Source organism: Ochotona curzoniae, unplaced genomic scaffold (assembly GCF_017591425.1).
Source record: "Ochotona curzoniae isolate NIBS_2020 unplaced genomic scaffold, NIBS_Ocur_1.0 scaffold_4683, whole genome shotgun sequence".
Lineage (NCBI taxonomy): Eukaryota > Metazoa > Chordata > Mammalia > Lagomorpha > Ochotonidae > Ochotona > Ochotona curzoniae.
In genome coordinates, this window is record NW_024467121.1 from 18,649,390 (window position 1) to 18,664,105 (window position 14,716).

The 14,716-nt window shown below is 52.8% G+C and overlaps 1 protein-coding gene across 5 annotated transcripts in view; it reads left to right on the forward strand.

Moving 5' to 3' along the window:
- Positions 1 to 6,218: 6,218 nt before the first annotated feature.
- CAMK1D (calcium/calmodulin dependent protein kinase ID) overlaps positions 6,219 to 14,716 on the forward strand; it is a 370,122-nt gene continuing 361,624 nt past the window's right edge. For 3 of the 5 annotated variants that reach the window (XM_040967784.1, XM_040967781.1, XM_040967782.1), the window contains exon 1: positions 6,237 to 6,482. In XM_040967784.1, the coding sequence (XP_040823718.1) occupies positions 6,391 to 6,482 (92 nt within the window). In that variant the 5' untranslated portion in view covers positions 6,237 to 6,390. Of the gene's footprint in view, positions 6,483 to 14,716 lie in introns of all 5 variants that reach the window. The other 2 variants (XM_040967785.1, XM_040967783.1) reach the window with 2 other exon arrangements.

A 14,716-nucleotide genomic window follows, 5' to 3' on the forward strand; every position in this document is an offset into this window, starting at 1 on the left:
CAGCCAGGGCTGGGCTGTGCTGGGCCAAAGGCAGGAGCTAAGAGCTTCATCCAGGTCTTTCATGTGAGTGGCAGGGGACGGAACATTTGGGGCATCTTTGGCTGTTTTTCCCAGGCTTTTTTCAGGGAGCTGGATTGAAAGTGGAGCAACAGGGACTCGAAGCGATATTGCAGATAGTGGATTTACCTGCCATGCCACTGTGCTGGATCCCGGAGTGCCCAATTTCTTGAGGCATCACTGTTGTTTCCCCAAGAAGCAAGAGCAGGAGTTAGGACTGGGACCCAGGCATGTGGGTCATTTGGAATGTGGCTGTCTCAACAGCTAGGCTAAATGCTCACTCCCAGAGTGCTTTTAACAAGCTGTCTGAAATCTAAAGGGACTTCCTGTACCACTTAGAGAGGATGCAGTCACCCAGAAGCAATTCGTCACATAACTGACACGCGTGGCTTCCGTTTTGGGAGGAGAACCACCTTTCTCTGTGCTTGTCAACTTTTATTTATTTTTCTTTAAATATCTTCTGCAGAGCCAAGCCCTTTGCTGTCTTGGGCCTTGGGCTTGTTTTACGCAGGATTCTTGACCTTTTGACCTTGGTGTTGAAGGTTTGCCTCTCTTCTGTTGGCTTGGCTTCTGTGCGGTTTTGGCTACAGAGGTTTCTAAATGGAACCTTTTTCCTCAGTTGCTTTATCATCCCATCCATCCTCCTCCTCAGCAACAAGTTTTACTTTTTTCTTTTTGTCCCTCTTGGTGACTAATTCTCCCATCTTAGGGGCAGACCATTGTCAAGATGCACTTATGAGGCCTCTCGCTTCATCCTCTCACTCGGACCCTCCTCTGTAGCTTAGTGCTGTTCCACTTACATGCCCAAGCTCTGACTTCACTGCAACCTTAAGACCACAGGCGGTATTATTTCACAGCCCCCAGGGGAAAGCGTTGGCTGTGGAGACATTTTCAGAGTTGCCAGTGTTACTTTAACTGAGGTGGTTTCATAATTCATTTGCCTCTGCTTTGACAATGAGCCATCTATCTTTTGCACCAGCCCCTGCATGGTTCTTAAAGGTAACTGGTACTCATGTTCATCATCATCCGCCTTACCATGATGTTGTCAGTCTTTTGTTCACAATGGAAAAGCTAGTCCTGGGAACTCAGAGGGTTCTTGTCCATGTTCACTCACTGTTCCCTGGGGCCACGTTGCACCCCTCGGTAGGACAGCAAGTGGATGGAGACAAATGTCTACTGGCTCTAGAAAACAGCTGTGCAGGATGGATTGGTGCCAGGAAAACTGGTTTCTGTGTTGATTTTGTGCTGCCATTTGTCTTCCCATTTCTTTGTTCCTTTTTTTTTTCTTACTGATAATTTTCTTTCCTAAAAAAAATATTTTTTGACAGGGCAAAAAAGAGATATGGAGAGGAGAGTGAGAACAAGAGAATGTTCAGTGTGTTAGTTCATTCCCCGAATGCCTGCAATGACAGTCTGGGCCAGGCCAAGGCTACAGAGAGGTGGGAATACAAGAACATGTCTCCCTGTGGCAGGAACCCGAGCCCTGGAGCCGCTGCTGCTGGTTCTCGGAGTCTCCATGAGCAGAGTGTGCTGGAGCTGGACATGGCGTGGAACCACGCTGAACTCTGAGCCGGACTCGGGCTTCTTAGCTGCTGAGGCCAAATACCCATGCACATTGGTGTTGTTTTTTTTCCTGTATCAGTTTTTGAATTGGAAAAAACTAAACTTTGTAAAGGTCTTGTGCTGCCCCCCACCTTCAGTTCTCATCTCCTTTGAAGCAGAAGAGCTGTTCTGGAAACAGTAGCTATTTGCAAGATTTCAGGTTAAGGAGAGGGGGTCAGACCGCTCAGGCTGGCTGTATATCTCAGTTTAGACTCCCTTGCTTCTTACCCTGTGTGTGGGCAAAGGTTTTTTTCACCTCTCCTACAGAGGTCTACAGTTCCCAGGCTCAATCACCAGCGTGCTTTCGGCAATGGCAGAAGGCTGTTCTGTAGGATTCCTCCTCACACTTTGCTTTGGTGTTATTCTGGCAGTCACTGTCAACAACTTCTGTTCATCATCAGTAGGTAGGAAACATGTTCCTGGAACTCTTGGAAGCACTGGGTTCAGATACCAGCAGTTTCGGCAGCATTAGTGAGAACAGGTCCAATGCTTAGTGTTGTCAGGTGATCCATTTAATGGAGACAAGGCTGCCCAAGTTTCAGTAAGAAAATGTTTTCTCTTAGAAGTCTTCTTATGTAAACGACTTCCCCACATAGGGTGTACCTTCATGAGGTCACCCATGATCAGGTGTGGGTTTAGTGGTTAGAATGCTGTTTGGGACATGGGGATCCTACTTTGGAGTACCTGGGTTCAAGTTGCAACTCGGTGCTTGATTCCAGCTTCCTGCTAATGCACACTTGGTGAGCAGCAGGTGAGGGCTCAAGTAGCTGAGCCCCGTCACCCACGCAGAAATCTCATATTGAATTCCTGGCTCTTGCTTCAGCTTGGCCCTGCCCTGGCTGTTGTGGGCATATGGGTGTTGAACCAACGACAGGAGGATATTCTTTATCTCTCCCTTCCCTGCTTCTCTTTTCCTTTTGAATAGACAAATATTAAATACAGGGGCTGGTGTGGGCAGGCTAATTCTCCACCTGTGGTACCAGTATCCCATATGTGCACTGTTTGAGTCCTGGCTGCTCCACTTCCAATCCAACTTTCTGCTAACAGGCTGGGAAAGCAGCGGAGGATGGATGAAGGCCTTGGGTCTCTGTGCACACTTGGGAGACTTGGAAGAAGCTCCTTGCTCCTGGCTTTGGGCTGGGCCAGCTCTGGCCATCACAGCCATCTGAGGAATGAACCAGTGCTTGGAAGATCTCTCTCTGCCTTTCCTGCTTTCTCTCTGTAACACTGACTTTCAAGTAAAGTAGGTAAATCTTCTTAAAAAAATTAAAAACCAAGCAACCTCCTTTGTTAAAATGTTTTTGACCAATACATTTCTGGCCAAGGAGTTTGTTTTTAGACCAAGTAATTCTATTTTAGATAAGCTGTTCATCGTATGAACAACTGATGCAGGAGTTCTTTAAAAAAAAAAAACCTGATTATGTATAGTCTCCCTTCTGCAACCTGTACTGTATGTGCTGATGGGGCATAGGATAAGTGTCTTAAACAAGCTTAGAGACAGGTGTGGGACTTGAGCTAGGTTCTTAGGCGTCTGGTTTTTCTGTCACCCCAGCTTATTTTCCCAACTTCTTTTTGTAGGTGTGATAGTCTGAATAGAGGTAAACATTCAGACTGCTTCAAACAGAACCTGGGCATGCACTTTAGATAATATTTGCCTCTCCATACCATTTTCTCTAGCCCTGAACCTACCCATAAATGCTTAATGTGTGGGCAGGAGGGATGGCTGCTGAGCAGTTTGGTGGGCGTGAAATTAGAGACTCAAGTGACAGCTTAGGAATAGGGCTACTTCTTGGGAGAGAGAGGGGGCGTCCCAGTTTTAAGGGCTCTAAGGAAGTAGAAAGACCCAGACCTGACCCTCCAGTCATCCAGATGGTGTGATAGAGCTCACTGCAATGGAACCGCTGAGCGACAGATAGCTTTGGAGTGACAATCGTTGTCTGATGGTGGAGTACAGGGTGGAAGGCAGGCAGGACTGGAGAGGGGTCACCTGTACCTCTGGGTGAGCTGGGGGACTGGTCAACGAACAGGCCAACGAACAGGCCCAGGCTAAGTAAATTGAATGCAGAAGTTTACAGGGCTGTGAGTTACCCATTCTTGCAGACTGAATGACCTTGTTTTATAATAATAACATTATTGTTTTTGCACTTCCCAGAATCAAGAGATTTTATCTTACATGATGTCCAGTCAGGGAGAACTGTCCAAAAGCACACACGTAGTCCAGTGAGTCTGACTTTGGGTTTCTAATTTTTTCCTTTCTTTTTTTTTGGGTGTATGTGTGTGTGTTTCATTCTTCTGGGTCTGACGGCCTGAACTCTCCATTCAAAGTCTGTGTCCTTCCCCAAGGCCCTAATGCAACCAGGGTTCACTTGTTATTGTTGAATGAGCATCACTGGGGAAAATACGGGAGACCGAATTCCTTGTCTATCAGAACCACAAACATAAGAAACAGCTTAGAAAGCAGCATGTCTCTTGCTGGCATAAGGCAGACAGCTTAGGAACCAAGTCGCAGGTGCCAGGGGATGCCCACCTTCTCCAGTCCTGCTGGGAAGAAGTGGACAGGAGAGAGACCTGCACTTACAGTCCCACAAGCACTTCTTCATCTCTATGGAGAAAAGCAGAGGCTGAGGATTGTCTCAAGAGCCCCCAAAGGCTCTTGCTTCTGCAAGGGAGCAGGGGCAAAATCAAGAGAACAGGATGAGAAGGCAAGAGAAGGAGTTGGGAGAAGGCAAGGAGACAAGGACAAGAAGGTGCTAAAGGCAGCGGATGGGAGTGTCTGCTGGGGTTGGAGCTGGCCACAGCTCCTTCCATCTTACCCTGGCCGCAGAAAGGCCCAGTGTTCCTGGAAGGGGGGGAGTGGGGACACTTGGGCCAGGTGTCCAGAAATCGAGAAACCCCTTAATAATTGTCACCATCCCTCTTGGAAATCTGATCTGCTGTGTTCATCTGTAATTCTAACCATTATTAAGAAGGCTTCTGGGGGAAGTCAGGCTGCCTTGGGACCCCTGGGTGGGGGTCAAGGAAGAGGCTGGAGGGAGGGCAGCCAGCCTGCACCCAGCCGGGTACAAGTGGACAGAAAGTGCTAGAGGAGGTTTCCTTTTCAGAGAGGATTTCCGCCCCCCCCTTCCCTTTTACAATGAAACTGGAACAGTCCTGGGAAAATGGGACAGGTGTCCCCAGTCAAGAGACAGGGCTGTTTACTCAACTCAGCCAAGAGTCCCCGAGGGCGGGGGAAGTCTCCAGAGAAACCAGACTTGACCTTTTCCCTCCACTAGCAGGTAGTCCTTGCATGTGGGCCACCATCCCGTGGGCACGTGCGAGGCACTCTGACAGGTGGACACCAGCAGCTGCGGGAACCTGGGGAGCCCAAAGAACACCTCCGAGGTGCCAGGCCCAGGGGGGGGACGGGGGAATCCTTTCAGTCGGCCACCCGTGCGCCCTACTAGCCAGCGGCCGGCGGGTTGGGAGCGGCAGCCCTCTCGGGAGCTCTGGGTGCTCAGGGTAGGGTCAGGGTAGGAGCCGTCCACCGAGTCCCAGGCTCCAGCCCGAGGCCGCAGCGTCCGGCGCAGACAGGCAGAAGCCAGGAACCGACAAGGGCAAGCGACGCGGCCTGGCCCGCCCAGGCCCGCGGCCGGGGCATTCCCCGCCGCGCAGTCCCCTCATCCCCTCTCGGCGTGCGGTCGCCAAATATCCCGGGAGTTTGCGTGCGCAGGCGTCCCCTCCGAAGCTCCGAAGGGCTGCGGATCTTGCGCTGGTGCCCGCCCGCCCGCCAGCCTCCAGGGCGCCCGGGTGCGCTCTTCCATCGGCGTTCCCCAATCGTCAGGAGGCCCATTTTGGTGCAATGCGAATTAGCTCCGGCTGCCGAGTCGGGAAGGGGACCCACCGGCTCCCGGCGCGCCTGCCGCGGGGCTCGAGTCCACGCCCACGGCCGCCGCCCGTCGCCATAACAACAGCCTCCCCCTACCAACACCTCCCCTCCGGCCCCGCCTAGGGGCTGCCGGCCCCGGGGCGCGCGGGGTGAGCGCCCTGCCTCGAATGGCCGTGCACCCCCCACCCACTCGGGTTCGACGCATCCCAGTGCCACGCAGAGGCGCCCCATCCCGCCAGAGCAGGGAAAGCCCCGGAGCCCCCCTTCCCCAGGCGCGACTCATAATAAAGCTCCCCCCAACCCCCTCCCCAAGCCACCTAGGGGCTCGGGCGCTCTACTCCGACGCGCGCGCACCCGCACCTGCGCCTCCGGCCCGGGTTCTCGGAGAGGAGCTGGCAGGAGGTGCCAGGGGGTGAGGGGCAGGTGGCGCGCGGCGCCCCCGCGCTCTGGGCTCGGTGCTCCCGGGGAGCGTGGAGCAGGACATCCCCGAGGGCGGCCGCGCGGGGAGGCGGGGAGCCCGCGGGGAGGCGGGCAGGCGTGGGGTGGCGGAGGGTGGAGGGGAGGAGGAAAAGAGCGGGGCGGGCGGCTGGGAGGGAGCGGGAGGGAGGCAAGAAAGTAGCAGAAAGTGAGGCTGGCAGGCGGCGGCATAGGAGCCTGCAAGCGGCGGCGGCAGGAAGTCTGTGCTGAGCCGAGCAGCAGTACGAGCCGGGAGGCAGCGCGGCGGCAGCGGCGAGAGTGAAAGAGGAAACTGCAGAAGAGGAAGCGCCGCCGCAGCCCGAACCCCGGCTCCCGCGCCCGGCATCCCCGCGCCGCCCCCTCCCCAGCGCGCCCCCGGCCCGCCCTCCGCGCCGCGCTTTCCGTCTGCCATGGCCCGGGAGAACGGGGAGAGCAGCTCGTCCTGGAAAAAGCAAGCCGAAGACATCAAGAAGATCTTCGAGTTCAAGGAGACCCTGGGAACGTGAGTCGGGGGGCTAGGGCTGGGGGTGCGGGGCGGGAGCTGAGGAGTGCGCGGAGGTGGTTGCGGCGGCTCCTCCGCACCCCCACCCCCTCCCTCGCCGCAGGAATCCTGCCGTTGGCCGTGTCCTCGCGGTGGCGGTGTCTGTCCCTCTGGAGCCCCCAACGCCTGCCGAGCCCCCGGGGCCGGTGTGCGGGTCTGCGTGCCCCCTCCCCCGCCGGGTGGGGGCGGGGCGCACTGGGCTTTCTGAGAGCAGCCCACGCGGGCTCGAGCGACTTTGCACTTCCCCTGCTGTCGCCGCCACCGCCGCCGCCCTCCCGGCTCCCTTCGCTCCACGCGTGCCCATAGGCAGAGCTCGGGTCCTGACTATGTGCGTTTTCCCTCGCCGTTTGCGTGGGCTTCGAGGGAGTGGGGTGTGTGTGTGTGTGGGGGGGTGGACACCGGGTTTGGGGACCATTCCCTTTGGCGTCTTTCCAGTCCGGTGTCGGTGCGGGATCCGCATCTTGCACGTACTCGGTGTAGGCAAGACTTTGTGGCCGGCCACGCGGTGCAGGAGGGTCACGTGTGGGCAGATCCTCATCCCTGCGTACCCGGTGCGTTTCCCGGTGCAGTGGGAAGAGTCCTCCGGTGTGGTCCCTATGCTGACCCCGGGGCTCCAGGCCGTCAGTCCCCTGCTTGGCTGCGGAAAGCCGCACTGGTCAGAAGCACCTGCATGGGCTGAACGCTGCGCAGGGTGAGCCCCTTGGCCCCACAGCCGTCCGCTCTCTGCCGCTGAGTTGGGTTTTGTGCGTCTTGGAGTAGGCAGGGTAGGCAGAAAGTGGAAGGCAGTGCTGCATGCAGCTCAAGTCAAGTTGTGTCTGGCCACATGAATCCTTTAGTTCCCAGCTGTGGTTCGTGTGTGTGTGTGTGTGTGTGTGTGTGTGTGTGTGTGTGTGTGTATACACGGGTGCTCTCTATGAGGGGTCCGTGGAGGTGTTAGAGAGGCCACGCCAGGAAAACAGGAGGTATTGGCTGAGACCCGTGCCTCCTTAGGTGCCTCATACCCAGCTTGTCTTTTGGCCCATGCTCAGGGTCCACTGCACTTGTTTTGTCACCTTCTGTCACCCCACCCCCGTATCTGCAGTGGGTCCCCCAGAGATGGCTTAGGAGGGGAGCCTTCTCAACCATGCATTTGTGCACCCCCCCAAAACACACACTGCCGAGCCCCAGGGGCCAGAGTAGCTGTTCTCTGTGCTCAGGCTGCTGCCACTGCCACTGCCTGCCCCCACCCCGGGCACCTGTGGGTACCAGCTGCTTTCTTTGTCAAAATGAGAACAGAGAGGACAAGTCCTCAACACCCGAAGGGATTTGGGGCTGCCTCTCTGCGCAGCTGATGAAGGGGATGAGTTTTGGTGCAGAGTTTTTGCAAGTTGCCATTGGGGTTTGTTCGGCTTTGGGGTTGTGACTCTGAGATGCCCAGGTTCCTTTTGCTTGTCCCCCGGGACAGGATTTGTGGCTCTGGATGAGGAGAATGTGTGATTGTGTCCCTGTGTGTGGCTTAGCCCTCTGCTGAGCACCAGTCCCCTGCCCTGCTCACAGCTTCCTGGCCTGCTCCTGTGTGCTGCTGGGCTCCGTGGAGTTGCTCCTGCCATCCTGAGTTGTTTGGGGCTGCACTTTCCTCTGCTGGGAAGGCTGGCTGCTGGCTCTGCTCCATTGAACTTTGGTCATGGGTCTCTCTTTGGGTCCCAGATATTGCCTTCTGACTTGGAAAGAACTCTTTTCCAAGAGGATTCTATCTGCAGGACTGGCTGCTGTCCTGGAAGAGGGAAAAGAAGGCAGTAAAACAATCTAGTTATTTCTTTATCTAATGTTGTAATAATAGTCATCAAGGTGACACTCTGAAGTATGGGGTAAGTGCTAGGCATTATGCTAAGTATGTCTTAGCTCATTTGACACTCATGGTCATCTTAGAGATAGGTATTTACTGCTATTCCCAATTTATAAATGAGGAAACTGAGGTCAAGGAAACGAGCAAGTGACTTGCCAAACACCTGCTAGCCTTTAAGCGCTGGCAGCTGAGGTTCCAAGTGAGGGAGCGTTACTCCGGGTTATCCTGGTGGGGTTGAGCCGCTTTCTGTGCCTTATAGTTGCAGATTCTTCAGAACACTCTTAGTATTTGGAAAGCCAAGTTTAATCTTCAGGTAAAGTCTGTTCTCTGTGAACATGCCCCAGCTTTTGCATATATCATCCTTTTGGCTCCTTGGACTTTCCAAGAAGTCCCAAGTTCAGAATGCTTGCTACCCCCCGGGCCAAGCCCTGTGACCTTGGCCTGAGCTAAGAAACCATACGGTGATTATTTCTGGTCCCCTCAGCATGGGGGCTTGAGCCTGAACCCATCACAGTCTCCTAGTGAAATCTAGCAGAAGTCCAAGGCCTCAGTGACAGTTGGAGTTCATTTCCAGCATACTCTGCAGTTCCCCTCATCCTGTTGGTCACACCTTCGCCATCTGTCTTTAAGAGCCCAGGCAGGAAAGCCCTGGAAGAAGCAAAGGCTGCCAGCTTCCAGTGTTAAAAACAATTTAAAAATAAAGCTTTCCGCAGGTCTGAGGAGCACACCCTTCCCCAGGCCCTGTGGTCTGAGCCCCAGCTGCCTTGTCCAGGGCTCTGTACTGCTAGAGCAGGCACCTGATGGTGGGAGGCCGAGGGGCCAAGACTGTTGAATCTGTGCAGCAAGGAGCTTGCTGGCTGTAGGGCAGTCAAGACTGGCCCCGGAGGGTGGAGGATGAGATGGAGGAAGCCCAGTGCTGTGTGTGCCCGGGTTGTCTGCTACACCTCTGGAAAGAAAGCTTGTCCATCCATGGGGTTTCTTTAGCCTGCTTTGAAAGGGGGCTTGCAGAACCTCCCCATATTTCTGGATAAGGTGGTGCGATTTAATTACTGTTTATTAATCAACAGCATGTTTTCGGATTCTTGGCACACTGTGAGAGCTAATAAATATTGTGTCATGGTGAATTAGGAACGATAAACATGTCTGTTGGCAGACTTGCTGGGTTGTTCGGGCCACCTCTGTTGTTGATAGCTTCCAACGACTTCTGAAGCGAACAAAAACAGGCCTGAATAGTACCATTGAGAGAAGTGTGGACCCCGGACCGCATGGAGGTCGCTTCTGCCATTGCCAGGGTATGAACAATGCCCTGTGCTTTTCACAGCTCACAAAGACCCTCCCAAAGTACCTTGCCTCCCCTGGGATACAGACAATGACATGTCCTAGAAAAACACATCTTTCTCTCAGCAGGCTGCAAACACACACTTCTCACACAGGCTGACCCCTTGAAGGCCTGGCCCTTGGTGAAGGGCTCCTGTACCCTGTGTCCTGAGACTCACTTAGCCGCCATGAGATCCTGTGACCTGGGGTTCTGGTGGCTTTTTTTTTTTCAATTTTAGCTTCCATATCTCCCAAATCCAGGGGGTTGGGGAGGACCAGGAAGATCAGGTGATTTGCAAATACCTTGACAGTCCTAGGGTTTTGTGGCTCTGCTCTGGGAGGGAGGCACCTGCTGTCACCTGTCAGGAACTGGGTGATGCTCCTGTTTGTTTGTGGGTGGGGAGGGTTTCTATGACTGTGCTGATGGCATGATTAAACAGCCCAGTGCCTTGTCCCACTTGATATCAACAGCAATGGTCTTCTTTCCTTTCATCAGGTGCCTGACTGTGGGTACCAGTTTAGGAAGATGATGAAAAGACATTTTCTGTGGGGTAGGGTCTGTCTTCTCTGACACTTGAGTTCCTCTGAAATCACTTTGTAAATAATGCTTGTTGAGGACACGGGAGGTTGGTTTGTCTGGAAGGTCAGCTGGAAAATAGACTCACTGTTTCGTTTTGGGGATGTGTGTGTGCACTGCACGTGTGTGCACGTGTGTGCATTCCAGTCGGAGGAGAACTTGCAGAGCTGCTTGAGGTGGCATGTGTGTTCGGCCTGCTGAGCGAAGAATTTTTGTTCTGAGATTCCTCAGGCTTGGAGAGTCTGAACAGCATTTGAGAAACCGCTGTCAAGAAAAAATAGAGACGAGAAGCTCCAGGGTTTGCCCCCAAGGGTATGCCAGCTACAGTGTTGGCAAGAGGTTTTAGCTCTCTCAGGCCTCTTGTTTTGAGGTGTGATGTCAATTCTTCCTGTCATATGTTGCCATTGATCCTTCTGGAACACTTGCCATGTTTTAGGTACCAGCAAACAAACGGACAAGAGTGTTGGCTCTACTGGAACGCTGGCAGCCGGATGACGGAATGCGTGGGGAAAGTGTTGTGTGGTGCGCATGTCAGGGAGCAAGGAAGCAAGCAGGGCAAGGTGTGACAGGTGCTCAGGGTGGGGTAGCTGGAGGTGAGCGTTCATAGGCTGGGGCTGGACTAAAGGTCCAAGGGAGCCCTGGGGTCCCGCCTGAGGACAGAGTGAGGGCAGGGGCCAGCAGAGCAGCGTGCCTGGTGGCCTCAGGGAGGCCAGAGTGGCTGCAGCTGGGTCTCTGTGTGGGGGTGCTAGGGTGGCAGAAGGGCAGGGGTGGTGGTGGCACAGCAGAGTCCTTGGCATCTGCTCGAAGAAACATGGGGAGACCTAGCAGAGCAATGAGCAGAGGAGTAACTTGATCTCATTCCAGTTTTGTCATGAAACTTGGCCTTGCTGTGCTGGAAGGACAGTTTTGGGGCTCCAGGGCAGATGTGGGGTAGTGACCAGACAGCAGGTGAAGGGTCATGGAGCCTTAGGGGTGGGGAGTAGCTGTGGGGACTATGGAGTTGGTTCCTGGATGTATTTTGAAAGGAGAGCCAGTGGAGGATGGTTTTCTCCAGCTTTTCTGAGCACCTGCCCCACCTGCACTCTGAGGGCTGTCTCTGCTCTGGGAAACTCTGGGAACAGTTTATAGGGCAAAGTTGGTTCTAGTGGAAGACTCCTGGGTTTTATTATTATTATTTTAAAATCAAAGTCCATAAGTAAATGTACAATTGGATCTAAGATTGCACTGCATCCCAACTCTGGGTGGCATAGGATGCTGTGGTCAGGAATCCATGTTTGCATGTGGAATCAGTAACATCAGTGCTGCAGGCATGAGGGACAGCTGACTTGGCCTGGTTTCTTTATTCTGCCAGGGCTAAGGGGCCGTTTCCAGCAGCTTCTGCTTCCACCTCCTCGAGTTCTTCTCTTTTTATGTTTACTTGAAAGTCATATCATTTTTCTTTTGGTTTTGATTTATTTGTTTTACTTGGAAGTCAGAATTATACATACCAACACACACACAGAGGGAGGGAAGGAGAGAGAGGGAGGGAAGGAGAGAGAGAGAGAGAGAGAGATCACTCTTTTTTTATCTGCTGGTTCATTACCCAAATGGCTGTCACAGCCAGAGCTGGTCCTGGCTGAAGCTGGGTACCAGAAACTTCTTTCAGGTTTTTCCCATTGGTGCAGGGGCTCAAGGAACTGAGCCATCTTCTACTGCCCTTCCAGGCCACCGACAGGGATTTGGATCAGAAGTGGAGCAGCCAGGGTATGGACTGGTTCCCAGATGAATCACAAGTGCCACAGGCAGAGGATAAACTGGCTATGCCACAGTGCCAACCCTGTGATAACCTTATCTTGCTTATCTATCTCCTTGGTCTGTTTTGGGGGCAGTTTTTGTTGCCACTTAAGCGGTCACACATGCCAGCATTTTGAAGTTCTGGAAGGTTCTGAGCTCCTTCTTGTCAGTAAAAATATTTTGGGCCTTTAGAATGATTGCTGGGAAGGGACAGTTCATGGTGCTGGGTGGGTCCATCACCTGTAATGCTGCCACCTGTCCTGATAAATTCAAACCCAGGCAGCCCATGGGAGGTAATTAGCAGGAGAGTCGGCGTGCTTCGGAAAGGGCACTTTTTATTTGGAAAGAACAAGGCAGGTGTTTTTCTTAACTGAAAATGGGTAATGAACTCTATTGTCCTTACTGACTAGTAGAGTGGGATTTGGTCAGTGGGACTCTGGGGGGTGGCTGAAGAAGAGTATATCCTAAATACGCATTTCTGGTTCAAATATGACAACTGAATGACCACCAATTAGGCTTGACTGGTGTGGGCGCTCAGGGGTTAACTTGTTCAGTATTTGTTTGGCTGGGTCTCCATAAATTCCTGTAATCTTTCCCTTCCCCAAATAAATCTCCATAATTCCCTGCCAGTCTCACTCCTCCCTGCTGTCCTGGAAAGCCTTGGTGCTGGTCTGGTTGGGAATTACAGTGTTAGTTAGCTTGCCCAAGAGGGTGGCATCTCCTAGGATCTCCTGCCTCCCATCCCTATGGCATCTCACACTTCCTAGGATTCTTGAAGTACCCCTTGGGGACACGTTTGTCCAATTCATGAGCCACGGAAGGCAAAGCTGGCAGCCTTGGTCAACTGACACACACATTTTGCTGACTCAAGATGGCCAGTCAGATGCTCATGCAGTTAAGACAGAAGGACACGTGGGCTGTGAAGGAGATGGCAATGTTTCTCAGTCTCGTTGGTCATGCCCTTGACTAACTGGTGTGGGAGATGAGATCACTTTTGTTTACATCTCTCTAGCTTGTTTTTTTTTTTTAAGTTTATTCAGTGTTTGGCTTATCCAGGATCTAGTCACAACAAGGGTAACCCCCAAAACGGATGCTGCAGGTTTAGTTCATTCTCTGGCAGGTCAAGTTCATTCCCTGTCGTCATGTCTCAGCCACGTGTCTTGGGCTTTTTCTTTTCTTTTCCTGTTGGTTAACATCCTATCTCAAGATTACATCCTTAAGGTGGGCGAGTAGGGGAGGTAGCAATGCGTACTGGGAAGATAGTTGTGGTGCAGTCAGTTTTCTGTAGCTGTTATGCCTCTGGGGTTTTTACCAAGTCAGGATTGGAGATGTTGGTGGTTGTTAGGGTTTAACATTGTGTTTGAGGGGCTGACACATAACCAGGATTGAGCCAGCGGTGGCTGTTATTAAGCTGGAGTTGTCTTCAGAGTTGTGGTTGACAAGAATCTTCAGGTTTGGCTGCTGTGAGGAAGAACGTGTCAGTATCTGTTGACAATTGATTTTGGGGAACTCTTGTCGCATACTTGCAGGTTAGAGTTTATTTCACATCCTCAAACATCGATTTCAGAACCCATGAGCAGTTCTTCCATAAGTGAGGGAAGAGCAATTGCTGGCTGTTCTTCATGGTACTGTACATTGCTACAGAGGCAGGCATGGGAGGTGCCTGGGCTTGGGGCAAATCCTGGGTGACTGCTTCCTGCTTCCTCAGCTGTGAAAGAGCACGATTCCAGGACCTACCTCTCAGTCGTGGTGGAGAGGATGAAGGGAGGGCACGAGTGAACAAGCACTGAGCCCGGGGCATGGCATGCGGTTGTGCGCAGACAATGCCAAATCGTCGTCCTGAATGTGTGCACTTCAGAGGCCATTCAGACAGACCTGCAGCTGTGCCCCACCTGCTCCCCACAGGAAGTGAGTGCTCCTGCAGGCCTAGCCTGAGACGTGCTGGGGGCCAGCTTGTGTGCTGGAGTGACCTAGTTTGCTGTCTGTTCATGCTTTCCTCTCATTTGCCCATCAGCTTCATCATGCTGCACCTGTCCTGTATCCTGGGCTTCCCTCCTTATCTCTTTCCATCTTCTCTAGGCTAGAAAGCATCTTCTCCCAGCACTCAGACCTTGGCACAGCTCTGGCTGGTCTTCAGACTTAACAGAAAGTTGCTTCAGTGGTCCTCATTGCATATACGTATTGGATGGTTGAAGCAACTTAGAGCACCTTTCCATCGTGGAGTTTTGTAGTTGAGAATTTTGTAAAGTTAGCCTGTTGTGAAGTGGCAGCATGTGTTGGCTTGTGTGTGTCCTTGGGTGGGGAGTTGGGAGAAGACCTCAGCACAGCTGAGGAACTGATTCTGAGCTTCTGTCCTGTCCATGTTAGCTCTTTGGATGGCCAGTATCGAAGGTGGGGGTGGGGCATGGTTTATTATCTTGGCAACAGAGTGAGAAAGAGAAGAAAGCTGCCTTGAGCTGAAAGTAGTTACAGCCTGTTGAGAGAGAGAGAACCTTTCTCTGCCTGTCACAACCAGAACACAGAATATTGAAATTTCCAATAAATTGAATTTGGCACTGAAAACGGAGTCCTGGAGCTAGCGTATGGAACGAAACCTCAGATCAGCCATGGTTGTTGTATGGTGCTCAGCTTGCCTCTCCATCCAACCCTGTCCCCTGCCACCAAGGCTCATAGCTCATAGTGTTGTGTAGGTAGGGACAGGAG